Source organism: Gossypium hirsutum, chromosome A10 (genome assembly GCF_007990345.1).
Source record: "Gossypium hirsutum isolate 1008001.06 chromosome A10, Gossypium_hirsutum_v2.1, whole genome shotgun sequence".
Lineage (NCBI taxonomy): Eukaryota > Viridiplantae > Streptophyta > Magnoliopsida > Malvales > Malvaceae > Gossypium > Gossypium hirsutum.
In genome coordinates this window covers 93,311,089-93,324,791 of record NC_053433.1, presented here as the reverse complement: position 1 = coordinate 93,324,791, position 13,703 = coordinate 93,311,089, and the positions used below count along the sequence as shown (strand labels likewise).

The 13,703-nt window shown below is 39.2% G+C and overlaps 1 protein-coding gene and 1 non-coding gene across 2 annotated transcripts; both read right to left on the bottom strand.

Annotated features, from left to right (window-relative positions):
- Nucleotides 1–6,322: 6,322 nt before the first annotated feature.
- Nucleotides 6,323–6,769, bottom strand: LOC107895508 (uncharacterized). The gene has a single exon (XM_016820775.1). The coding sequence runs from the start codon at nucleotides 6,767–6,769 to the stop codon at nucleotides 6,323–6,325; it is 447 nt and encodes a 148-aa protein (XP_016676264.1).
- A 4,171-nt stretch (nucleotides 6,770–10,940) lies between these two features.
- LOC121208698 (small nucleolar RNA R71) lies at nucleotides 10,941–11,047 on the bottom strand. The gene has a single exon (XR_005903829.1). It is a non-coding gene; the product is annotated as a small nucleolar RNA R71 (small nucleolar RNA).
- Between the last annotated feature and the right edge of the window lie 2,656 nt (nucleotides 11,048–13,703).

Genomic DNA, 13,703 nt, shown 5'->3' with positions numbered 1-13,703 from the left:
AGTCTATGATTATTTAACTTATTCTTAAAAAAAAAAACCTATGTATACATATCTGTAATTTCATATTCTGATAAGAAGCTCTGTTGTACGTAAATGAAAATTAACTCTTTTTCTAGTTAGGCAATTTTTCAATTAAATTTCGATTCTAACCCTTTCTTTTAGCTTATGACCACACCCCCTAACCAAGCCTCACTACAACCCTCTAAAGGCCTTTTGATTGATGTATCATCTTAAATTATAGTGGTGGAGATTTGATTTTCATGCAAGCCTATGGTAATGACTTTTCATTATTGACTATTGAGTGCTTCATTTATTGTCATTAAACACCTCGAGTGATTTGAGTGAATCTTTAGTGAGGATGTGAAACTCTGTGATATTCTGAATCAAAGGTAATTACTTAGATGCGGAGAGACACCTATGTTTGCATGATTACATACTCAATTTAGAATGTTTGAAACTTTTATGTTCTTTTACTTGAATTCTCAATGTATGATTACTTATGGATTATTCTGAGATATTATCGATAGAAATTATAAGTTGAGAAGAATTTATTTTGATTATGAGTTGAGAATTTTGCTTGAGGATAAGAAAATGCTTAAATGTGGGGGGTATTTGATAAACCGTAAATTATACATATTTTTACCCCATGTTTAATGCATTTTATGGATGACTTCCCATTAGAATTGGTGAATTCGATGCTCCTAATGCTTTAATTTCATGTTTTATACTTAGGAGAGCATAGGAGAGCGAAAGGAACGAGAAATGGAGTTGATTGCGTGCCTAGACATATGGTGACAAGATTTTGCCGGATTAGGGTGAATCCTAATAAGGGGATCCATAGATCGAGTTAATGCAACCCTAGAGTGTTAATTAGAGAAAAGTCTCAGTTATTCAATCTATGGATTAGACATTATTAGTCTTAAATAGAGATAATAACATAACTTAGGGATCACTGCGGAACAAGTTGAATGAATAAATCGTCCGATTCGGAGCCAAAAAAACAAGTAAAGTCTAGGTGGATTTTTCCTTAGGTATTGTCTTAAGTCAATCGATTTTTTCTAAAAGTAATTCCCCAATTCTTTTATTTGTGCGTTCTTAGTTTAGATAATTAGTTAATTTTGACAAAATCTCTTTATTCTTAGGCTAGATAATAAAAAGACAGTCATTACTAGTCAATTAACAGATCATAAATACAAATCGGTGCACATGATAAGACACATATATACATAGTTAAATCATGTAGTCAGAAGTCAAGTAACTCTCACCGACCCTACAGTAGGTCCCAGTCGACTTGGGCGACCCAAGCAATCTTTCAGAGTATTTTAGAAAATTGGGCTCACACGACCATGTGGCCTACCCGTGTGTCCTACACAACCCAAATTAACCTTGGTTGTGTGGATCACATGGCCTGGCCCAGAATTCCATGCGCTCATGTGACCCACACGGCCCAATAGGTCGAGCCCGTGTACCACACACGGCCTCACCAACTATCACACGGCCGTGCCATGCACCCGTGTCCTGCATGCACGACCTGGCTAGTCGATCACATGCCCGTGTGCTTCCACATGGCCTACCACATGGCCTACCATACTACCATGTGGCGTTAACAGAAAGGTTTTCGGCTTTCACCAAAACCTCGTTTCTTACATTTTTAGGTACACACCTGTGTCGTTTACGCTGCTAAAACAACTACAAGCACTCCCAAACCTACACACAACATTGGAACACACAATTTTAGTCTTTACACTCGAATAAATTAAAACCCAGAATCAACCTCAACCTTAAAACAAGCACTTACCACCTACTCCAGTACTCTAAACGACTGACTACAACTCCGCAAGCTCAGAGACATAAGCTTTTCGATTCGTTGCTACCAAATACCCATATATTACCAAATCGAAATAAAAGATAACCGATTTAACGATTCTAAAAACCAAACAGAAAAGCACCTATTAAACTTAACAGAAATTGCGGAATGCGGAAAGTCAAATAGCAAATAAAAAACAGTAAAAAATGTCAGCAGACAGGAGCAGAGAAGGAAAAGATGAAAAAAAGAAACGACTGAGTGGTTTAGGAAATTTCGGCAGAGGGAGAAATAAGGGGAAATTTTTAAAAAGAAAATAAAAGAAAACAAAATCATGGATATCCCCACAACCCTAATTTCACTCTCCCTCTAACCCACTTCTCAGAATTCCTGTTTGGTCGAAACTCCTTCGGTTAACCGAGCAAAAATAAATTACATCGCTCACACAGAGACTCGAACACAAGACCTCCATCACACCAACACCCACTTAGCCACCAGACCAGCAGACCCATTCTGATATGAAATTACAAGTATTTTAATATAAGCCTACTACCTAAAAGTTAAGGCTTAATTTAAGGAAAAGACAACATTTACCCAAGTTGTGGCTTGAACTTAGAACCTCTTACACACACCCAGAACACTTAACCACTGAAGTAAATACACATTTGTGTCATAAATTCACAAAAAAAATATAACTTTTGAGGCGTTACAACTCTACCCCCTAAAAGAAAATTTCGGCCTCGAAATTTACCTGATCAAAACAGGTGAGGATACTGCTGAAGCATCGCATCCTCAGGCTCCCACATAGACTCCTCAATGCTATGATTCTGTTACAGCACCTTCACTAATGGAATGGCTTTCCTCCTCAGAACTTTAACATCGCGATCTAGAATCTGAACCGGCTCCTCTTCAAAGGTCGGATCTGGCCGAACCTTAATTTCCTCAACAGACACAATGTGTATGGGATTAGAGCGGTAGTGCCTCTACATAGAGACGTGGAGTACGTCGTGAATCTGATCTAACTCCAGAGGTAGCTCCAACTGATAGCCGACTGGCCCTACTCGTTTCAAAATACGGTACGGCCTAATAAATCTAGGGCTTAGCTTGCCCTTGCGACCGAACCTCAGAATCTTCTTCCATGGTGAAACATTTAAAAACACAAAATCCCCCACATAATACTCAATCTCACGTCTTTTCATATCCGCATAAGACTTCTACCTGTCAAAACCTGCTTTCAGACGATCCCTGGTTAAACCAACCTTATCCTCTGTCTCGGAGACTAATTCAGGACCCAGAACACGTCGCTCGCCCAACTCAGTCCAATATAAGGGAGTACGACACTTACGACCATACAGTACCTCGTAAGGTGCCATCTGGATGCTAGACTAGAAGTTGTTATTATAGGCGAACTCTACTAATGGCAAGTACTCCTTCCAATTACCTCGAAAATCAATAGCACAGCTTCTCAACATATCCTCTAGTATCTGAATCACCCTCTCTGACTGACCATCTGTTTGAGGATGGAAAGCAGTACTGAACTATAACATCGAACCCAAAGCCTCATGCAACTTCTTTTAGAACCGAGACATGAAACAAGGATCCCTATCAGAGATGACTGAGATAGGTACCCCGTGCAACCTCACTATTTCAGAAATATAAAGTTTGGCCAATTTTGCAAAGAAAATTTCGTCCTGACTGGAATGAAGTGAGCAGACTTGGTCAATTGATCCACGATGACCCAGACTGAATCCTTCTTAGTGGGTGTTAGAGGTAACCCACTAACGTAGTCCATCGTTACTCACTCTCATTTCCATAACAATAACTTAACAGGCTGCAGCAAACCCGAAAGTAACTAATGCCCAGCTTTAACCTGCTGACAAGTCAAGTAGCGAGCAACGAAGTCAGTAATCTCACTCTTCAACCTTAGCCACCAATATAAATCTCGCAGATCTCGATACATTTTGTTCCCACTGGGATGCATAACCTAAGGGCTACTATGTGCTTCCTTCAAAATTGACTGTCTCAAGTCCTCATCATTCGGTACACAAATTCGATCGCGAAAACACAATACCCCATCCTTATTAATCCCAAAATCAGTAGTAACTCAAGAGACTTGTCCCTCATCTATTTATCTCTCATCTGATCAATCCATGTCAGTTTCACTAGAAGTTCGGCTAACAGACTTCCATCATCGAAAAGACTCAGTGGAGCAAACATCGCTCTCAGGTCTGTCATAGCCCTACGGCTTAACGCATTGGCCATTACATTGGCCTTACTAGGATGGTACTCGATAGTGCAGTCGTAATCCTTAAGCAGTTCAACCCATCAATGCTGCCTAAGGTTTAACTTCTTCTAAGTGATGAGATAATTGAGGCTCTTGTGATCAGTGTAGATGATACACTTCTCACCATACAAGTAATGCCTCCAGATTTTCAGTGCAAATACCACTGCGGCCAAATCCAAGCCTTGCGTCGGATAGTTCACCTTATGAGTCTTGAGCTGACGAAATGCATAAGCAACTACCTTACTGTCTTGTATCAGAATATAACCCAGACCCACATGAGACGCATTACTGTATACCATAAAATCTCTACCGGGCTCACGCTGTATCAGAACAGGAGCCTCAGTTAAGACAATTTTAAGCTTATCAAAGCTCTCCTATTGTACCTCAGTCCAAACGAAAGGAACTCCCTTATGCAGAAACTTAGTCAACAGAGTTGCGATCAAGGAGAACCCCTTTATGAATCGTCAATAATATCCTGCTAGCCCCAAAAAATTATAGATTTTAGACACATTCTTCGGCTGTTTCTAACTCAACACAGCCACAATATTATGAGGATCAATAAGAATCCCCTCAGCTGAAACCACATGTCCCAATAAGGTCACTTCTCGGAGCCAGAATTCACACTTACTGAGCTTCGTAAATAACTGTTTCTCACGGAGAGACTGTAGAACCACTCTGAGATGCTCATCGTGTTCATCTTTTATCATAGAATACACGAAAATTTCACCGATAAACACCACCACAAACTGATCCAGGTAAGGCTGAAATACTCGGTTCATTAAATCCATAAATATCGCCAGTGCATTAGTCAAACAAAAGGGCATAACTAAGAACTCATAATGTCCATATCGAGTCCTAAATGTCATCTTATGCACATCGACCTCCTTAACTCTCAATTGATGATAGCCCGAACGTAGATTGATCTTAGAAAACACAGAGGCCCTTCTGAACTGATCAAATAAGTCATCTATCCTTAGAGGTGGGTACTTCTTCTTGATCGTTAGCTTGTTCAACTTACGATAGTCGATACACATCCTCATTGTCCCATCTTTATTTTTCACGAAAAGAATAGGTGCTCCCCATGGAGACACACTCGGATGAATAAACCCGCGATCCAACAACTCCTGAATCTGAGTCTTAAGTTCCACCAGCTCTTTCAGTGCCATTCGATAAGGGGCGATAAACACTGGAGCTATACCAGGAATCAACTCAATCCCAAGCTCTACCTCACGGCTCGGAGGCAACCCCGATAACTCCTCAAGAAAGACATCTGAAAAATCTCTTACAGTTCTGATATCCTTATCAAAAGAGTCCCTCGAATCAGAAATACTGACGTAGGCCAAGAATGCCTCACGTCCTTTTCGAACCAACTTTTTCGCTACCAAAGCTAAGATCACATTAGTCAGGTAGTCTCGTCATTCCCCAATTACAATTACCTCGTTGTCCTCATCAGTCCTCAACACAACCCTTTTTTTTTGCACAATCCAGACTTACTCGGTGCTTTACCAACCAATCCATCCCCAATATCAAATCGAACTCCCCAAACGAAAGCTCCATTAGATCAGCCTGAAATACTATCCCTTGGATCTCTAATGGAACGTTTCTAAATAGTTTACTTACTTGGATGGGTTCTCCTAACGAACTCACAATAGTTACCTCGCTAGAAGTACTCTCAACCGGAACGCTTAAGGTTTCAGACACAGTACTAGCTACGTATGAGTGTATAGAGCCTATGTCATCAGTGCCAAATAAGGTACATTAAAGATTAAAAACATACCCATAATGACGTCCGAAGCATCTTTGTCCTCACGACTACGAGCAGCGTAGACTAAAGTAGGCTGCCTCACCTCAGTCGATCCAGTACCTCTACCCGGTGCTCTCTTTCCTCGGCCCATACTGTTACTACCTCTGGCTTAACCTTAGCCCCTAGATGGCTGCTGAACTACGCTTGGTGACTGTGCAGTCTTAGTAACTAGAGCTTGCATCTGATCAGTTCTCAATGGACAATCTCTAACACGATGCTCTGTGGACCTATATCTCAGACATGCCCTAGTAGTCCTCCAACACTTGCCTAGATGGCGTCTACCACAATCTCCATAAAGTAAGATCCAAGTAGGTGCAACAGTAGGCCCAACTCTCACTGGCCCATTAGATCTGGCCTCTTTCTTAGGTCTCATCCCATAACTCGAAGGCTCTGCATCCCTCTTGTTCTTACCCCTCTCGCGATCTCTATTCTAGCGCTCCGCGCACTTAACATCCTCAGTAATCTTGGCCTTCTCGACCAGAGCTGTAAACTCACGCTCCCTCTGTGGAGCTATTTCCACCCTTAGATTATCTCTCAGGCCGTCCTCAAAACGGACACATCTCTCATATTCAGTCGCCACCATGCATCGTGCATAACGGTTCAGTCTTAGAAATTCGGCCTCATACTCAGCCATTGAATGGTCTCTCTGGGTGAGATTAAGGAATTCACGCTTCCTGGCATCAATGTAGTTGGCCCCTACATACTTACCCTGGAACGTAGTCTTAAAATAATCCCAGGTCAAACAGTCGGGCTGAGTGCCCTCCTTAACCGTGAGCCACCACTGGTATGCCTCATCACATAATAGAGAAACAACCCCCCTAAGCTTCTGCTTGGTGGTAAAATCCAGGTCGTCCATAATTCTCTTCGTGGCCTCCATTCAATATTCAGCCATGTTAAGGGCAATTCCAGCGACACCCTGATTAACTCAGCCCCATTAGACTGGAGTCGTTCTGTAACCGACCCTCGGCCCCTAGAACTAGTATTGGGCTCAGCGACCCTCTTCAAAATCCTGAACACAGCCTGGGACAATACATCGTTCTCGGCCATGCGATCACGAGACCTAGTCTCAGTAACAGGTGACACTGACGTCTCACTTATGTCCAAATTCGGTATATTATCTATGGAAGAAGACTCAACTCAAGCCCCCTCTACGGCCTCTACCTCGGCCTCTAATACCACGTTTGAGAATACCTCGTGCGCTCATTGTCTAACCAAATTTATCTGTATTACAAATTTTATGGATTAGTTAACAGTTTCGATATTTTATTAACAAATATTTTATGCAATACAATATTAAAAGTTTAGAGTCTGTTACCATGAATCGTAGTCTTACTACTGGTTTCAGTTTACACTTTCTAGAATGTTTTCAGTATGGTATACTACCTAAAGTAGTTTCAGAATATTCTAATCATATTTTTAGACAATTCTAAATAGAGTTTCAGAAAACTTACAGGAGCGGGGCCAGAGACTCGGTGTGCCACAAACTTATTCCAAGAAAATATTTCAAATTATTTACAAATCATTTCTTTAAAACCAATCTTTAAAACTAAATCCACAGTCGAGTTTTACAACTTGGCTCTTGATAAACCGTAAATTATATATATTTTTACCCTATGTTTAATGCATTTTATGGATGATTTCTCATTAGAATTGGTGAATTCGATGCTCCTAATGCTTTGATTTCATATTTTATACTTAGGAGAGCATAAGAGAGCAAAAGGAACGAGAAACGGGCCAAAAACAGTGAAAATAGGCCAAAGTACAAAATCAACACAGCCTGGACCTCTTCACACGGGCAGACCACACGGCCGTGTCGATCTGGCAGAATTGAAGCACGATTCACACGGGTATAGCACACGCCCGTGCCATTTTAACAGGTTCGAACACGGCCTGGAGTAATCGTACATGAGCGTATCCTTACCGAGCCCAAGTTGAGTCTAATTCGAAAAAGGCCACTTTTGAGGGCTTATTGGGATTCCAAAGCCTATAAATACACCTGAGAAGAGGAGAAAATAGAAGAAGGAGAAGAGGGGTTAAGGAATTACTCCAAGAAAGCCGATTGATACATCTCAGAAGCCGGATTCATCATCAAGACTGAATATCTCTCCTCAATTTTGCTTTAGGAGTTTTGGGTTTTCTTTATGTTTTGTATTCTTTATTCTTCTGAGATGTTTCCTTATTTAGTTATGAACTAAAACCCCTAAATACCTAAAGGGAATGAAACCTAAGATGAATCCTGTTATTATTTTCTGAATCGTACGATAAATATTTAACTTGTTCTTAATTATGTGTTCTTAATTCTTGTTTTGATATCCCAAGATACTGATTCAAGACATGCTCTTATTTAGAGGAGGAATAGACCCTATCTAAGAGTACATTTGTCATAATTAAGCGGAGTTGATTGCGCACCTAGAAATAGGGTGACAAGATTTTGCCGGATTAGGGTGAAACCTAATAAGGGGATCCATAGATCGAGTTAATGCAACCCTAGAGTGGTAATTATAAAAAAGTCTCGGTTATTCAATTTAGGGATTAGACGTTATTAGTCTTGAATAGGGATAATAACATAACTTAGGGATCTCTACGGAACAAGTTGAATGAATAAATCGTCCGGTTCGGAGCCAGAATAACAAGTAAAGTCTAGGCGGATTTTTCCTTAGGTATTGTCTTAAGTCAATCGATTTTCCCCAAAAGCGATTCCCTACTTCTTTTCTCTGTGTGTTCTTAGTTTAGATAATTAGTCAATTAAAACAAAACCTCTTTATTCTTAGGCTAGATAATAAAAAGATAGTCATTACTAGTACTTTTAGTTCCTTTGGGTTTGACAATCCAGTCTTGCTAAAACTATACTACTGTTCGATAGGTACACTTGCCTACATCGCGATAATAGTTAGTTCAAGAACGAGTAATTATAAATATTTAAAACCTATCACGAAACCTCGCGATCAGTTCTGATACTTGATAAACCGTAATTTATACATATTTCAATCCCATGCTTAGCACATTTTATGGATGGTTTTTACTTAGATTTGGTGAATTCGATGTCCTAATGTTTTAATTTCATGTTTTATACTTAGGTGAGCATAAGAGAGTGAAAGGAACAAGAAACGGGCCAAAAATAGAGAAAATGGGCCAACGTACGAAATCAACACGGGTTGAACTTCCTCACATGCGCAGACCATACGGTCGTGTCCCTTTGGCAAGGTCAAAGAATGATTTACACTGGTAAATCACACGCCCGTGCCCATTTTACAGCCTTGACCATGACCTTAAGCAATTGCACACAGCGCGTGTCCCTGTCGAGCCCAAGTTTAGTCCAATTCAGAAAAGGCCAATTTTGAGGGCTCTGAGGCATTCCAAAGCCTATAAATACACCCTAGAAGAGGAGAAGAGGGAGGACGAAGAGGAGGAAGTAAGGAATTGCTCAAGAAAAGCCAATCGATCCATCTCAGAAGCCGGATTCACCATCAAGACTAAAGATCTCCCTTCAAATTCCCTCAGGAGTTTTGGGTTTTCTTATGTTTTGTTATTGTTATTCTTTTGAGATAATTTCTTTCATTAGTATGAACTAAAACCCCTAAATACCTAAGGGGGATGAAACCTAAGACGGATCTTGTTATTATTATCTGAATTGTATGATAAATATTTGACTTGTTCTTAATTATGTGTTCTTAATTTTTGTTTTGATATTCCAGGATATTGATTCAAGTTAAGCTCTTATTCAGAGGAGGAATAGATCCCGTCTAAGAGTAACTTTGTCATAATTAAGCGGAGTTGGTTGCGCGCTTAGAGATAGGGTGACAAGATTTTGTCGAATTAGGGTGAAACCTAATAAGGGGATTCATAGATCGAGTTAATGCAATCCTAGGGTATTAATTAGAAAGAGATTTCAATTATTCAAACTAGGGTTAGACGTTGTTAGTCTCGAGGGAGATAATAATATAACTTAGGGATCTCTACGGAACAAGTTGAATGAATAAATCGTCCGATTCAGAGTCAAATAACAAGTGAAGTCTAGGTGGATTTTTCTTAGTTATTGTCTTAATCAATCGAGTTTTCTAAAAAGTATTTTCCCCAAATTTCTTTTCTGTGATTTCTTAGTTTAATTAATTAGCTAGATAAACAAAACCCTTTTATTTTTTAGGCTTGATGATAAAAAGAAAGTTGATACTAGTACTTTTAGTTCCTTTGGGTTCGATAATTCGGTCTTGCTAAAGCTATACTACTGTTCGATAGGTATACTTGTCTTCATCGTGATAATAGTTAGTTTCAAGAACATTCACTATAAATATTTAAAACCTATCACGAATATCACGTATCAAGTTTTTGGTGCCGCTGTCGGGAAACTAAGATATTAGGAACACTCAATTTTTATTACTTTAGATATTTAATTTTACTGCAATTTAAATTTTATTCTAATTTTTATCACTAATTCTTCTTTTTCCCTTTTTCTGGAAGGTTCTTATAGTTTATGACTAGAAGAAACCCGTCAGGACCATTACTTTTTGACAGTGAGATCAATCGCACAGTTCGCAGAAACTAAAGAGAAATAAGGCGAAGCTTAAGATACACAACGGACGAGCAAGAAGACGATATTCAAAACACAACCGAGGAGATGGCTGAAAATTAGGAAAACCTGATACCTCCTACAATTGTTGTTAATCCAGTAAATCAAAATCCTGCTCCACTCACTATGTATGATTATGCTAAACCTACTTTAACAAGAACTGAATCGAGTATAGTTAGACCTGCTATTGCCGCAAATAATTTTGAACTGAAACACAATTCAAATGATACAACAGTTTGTTCAATTTGATGGTTTGCAGGATGAAGATCTAAATGTTCATTTGGCAAATTTCCTAGAATTCTACGATACATTTAAAATCAATGGCATTTCTGATGACCCCATTCGCCTTCGGTTATTCTCTTTTTCATTGAGAAAAAAAGCTAAACAGTGGCTGAATTCGTTACCGCGGGGGTCAATCACTACTTGGGAACAAATGACCGAAAAGTTTTTATTAAAATAATTTTCGCCAGCTAAAACAGCGAAATTACGTAATGATATCTCTTCTTTTGTGCAGATGGATTTAGAAACACTCTCCGATGCATGGGAGAGATACAAGGACCTTTTGAGAAGGTACCCTCACCGTGGGTTACCACTCTGGCTACAGGTTTAAACTTTTCATAATGGCCTGAATCCTTCGACTCGACAAATGGTTGACATAGCTGCTGGCGGAATCATCAATAATAAAACACCTGAATATACCTATGAATTTATAGAGGAGTTGTCACTGAATAACTATCAGTGGCAAGTCATGAGGACAAAGCCAACGAAAACAGCCGGTGTTTATAACGTCAATTCGGTCACCATGCTCTCTAATCAGGTAGAACTTTTGAATAAGAAAATTGATGGTTTTCTTAATTCTTCACAAGTCCACCCAATAATGCAGTGAGAAGCAAATGGAGGTGGATCGAGTAATTCAGAATCCCACTTGATGGCCACAACATGGAGAACGAGCAGTTAAATTACATGGGTAATAATCTTCGATCTCAAAACAATCCTTATAGCAATACGTATAATGCAGGTTGGAGGAATCACCCGAATTTTTCATGGAGAGGCCAAGGAAATCAGAAACCACCACCCCCTCCAGGCTTTCAGCAACCACCATATTAGCAGGAGAAAAAGTCGAACCTTGAGGAGATGCTAACCAAATTCATCTCGGTGTCAGAGACTCATTTTTAGAATACCAAGACGGCATTCAAAAATCAACAAGCATCAATCCAGAGGCTCGACACTCAGATTGGACAGCTCGCCAAGTTGATTTCAGAACGACCACAAGGTAGCTTGCCAAGCAACACTGAATCTAACCCAAGGGAGCAACTCAACGCAATTGCCATTCAAGATGATGAAAGGTTAGTGGTAAAAACAACGCCACAACCGGTGGTAAGTGATAAACCGTAAATTATACATATTTTTGCCCCATGTTTAATGCATTTTATGGACAATTTCTCATTAGAATTGGTGAATTTGATGTTTCTAATGCTTTAATTTCATGTTTTATACATAGAAGAGCATAGGAGAGCGAAAGGAACGAGAAACGGGCCAAAAATGGAGAAAATAGGCCAAAGTACGAAATCAACACGGCCTGGACCTCCTCACACGGGCAGACCACACGGCCATGTCAATTTGGCAGGCTCAAACACGGCCTAAAGTAATCGAACACGGGCGTGAGCCACGGGCGTGTCCATGTCGAGCCCAAGTTGAGTCTAATTCGGAAAAGGCCAATTTTAAGGGTTTTTAGGCATTCCGAAGCCTATAAATACACCCTAGATGAGAAGGAAAAAGGGGCGGAGAATAGAGGGTAAGGAATTACTCCAAGGAAGCTAATTGATCCATCTTAGGAGCCAGATTCATCATCAAGACTGAAGATTTCTCCTCAATTTCCCTTCAGGAGTTTTGGGTTTTCCTTATGCTTTGTATTCTTTATTATTCTAAGATGTTTTCTTATTTAGTTATGAACTAAAACCCCTAAATACCTAAGGGGAATGAAACCTAAGACGAATCTTGTTATTATTTTCTGAATCGTATGATAAATATTTAACTTGTTCTTAATTATGTGTTTTTAATTCTTGTTTTAATATCCCAGGATACTGATTCAAAACAAGCTCTTATTCAGAAGAGGAATAGACCCTGTCTAAGAGTACATTTGTCATAATTAAGCGGAGTTGATTGCGCGCCTAGACATAGGGTGACAAGATTTTACCGAATTAGGGTGAAACCTAATAAGGGGATCCATAGATCGAGTTAATGCAACCTTAGAGTGTTAATTAGAGAAAAGTCTCAGTTATTCAATCTAGGGATTAGATGTTATTAGTCTTCAATAGGGATAATAACATAACTTAGGGATCTCTACGGAACAAGTTGAATGAATAAATCATTCGATTCGGAGCCAGAATAACAAGTAAGGTCTAGGTGGATTTTTCCTTAGGTATTGTCTTAATTCAATCGATTTTCCCCAAAAGCGATTCCCTACTTCTTTTCTCTGTGTGTTCTTAGTTTAGATAATTAGTCAATTAAAACAAAACCTCTTTATTCTTAGGCTAAATAATAAAAAGATATTCATTACTAGTACTTTTAGTTCCTTTGGGTTTGACAATCCGGTCTTGCTAAAACTATACTACTGTTCGATAGGTACACTTGCCTGCATTGCGATAATAGTTAGTTCAAGAACGATAATTATAAATATTTAAAACCTATCACGAAATCTCGCAATCAAGTTTTTGGCTCCATTGTCGGGGAACTAAGATATTAGGAACAATCAATTTTTATTACTTTAACCATTTATTTTTCTTACAATTTAATTTAATTTTATTATTATTATTATTATTATTTATTAACCTACTATTTCTTTCTCTTGGCAGGTTTTTATAATTTATGACTAGAAGAAACCCGTCGGGACCATTACTTTTTGATGAAAAAATAGATCGTACAGTTCATAGAAACCAAAGAGAAATAAGGCGCAGCTTAAGATACACGGAGAACGAGTAAGAAGACGATACTCAACCCCCAACCAAAGAGATGGCTGAAAACCAAGGCAATCAGCTACCTCCTGCAATTGCGGTTAATCAAAATCCTGCTCCACACACTATGTATGATTATGCTAAACCTTTTTTAACAGGAACTGAATCAAGCATAGTTAGACCTGCTGTAGCTGCAAATACTTTTGAATTAAAACCTAACACTATTCAAATGACACAGCAATTTGTTTAGTTTGATGGTTTACAGGATGAGGATCCCAACGCTCATTTAG

Bases quoted from the DNA above. Each gene is read 5' to 3' on its own strand.
- LOC107895508 (XM_016820775.1), bottom strand. From the start codon at position 6,769: ATGGAGGCCACGAAGAGAATTATGGACGACCTGGATTTTACCACCAAG.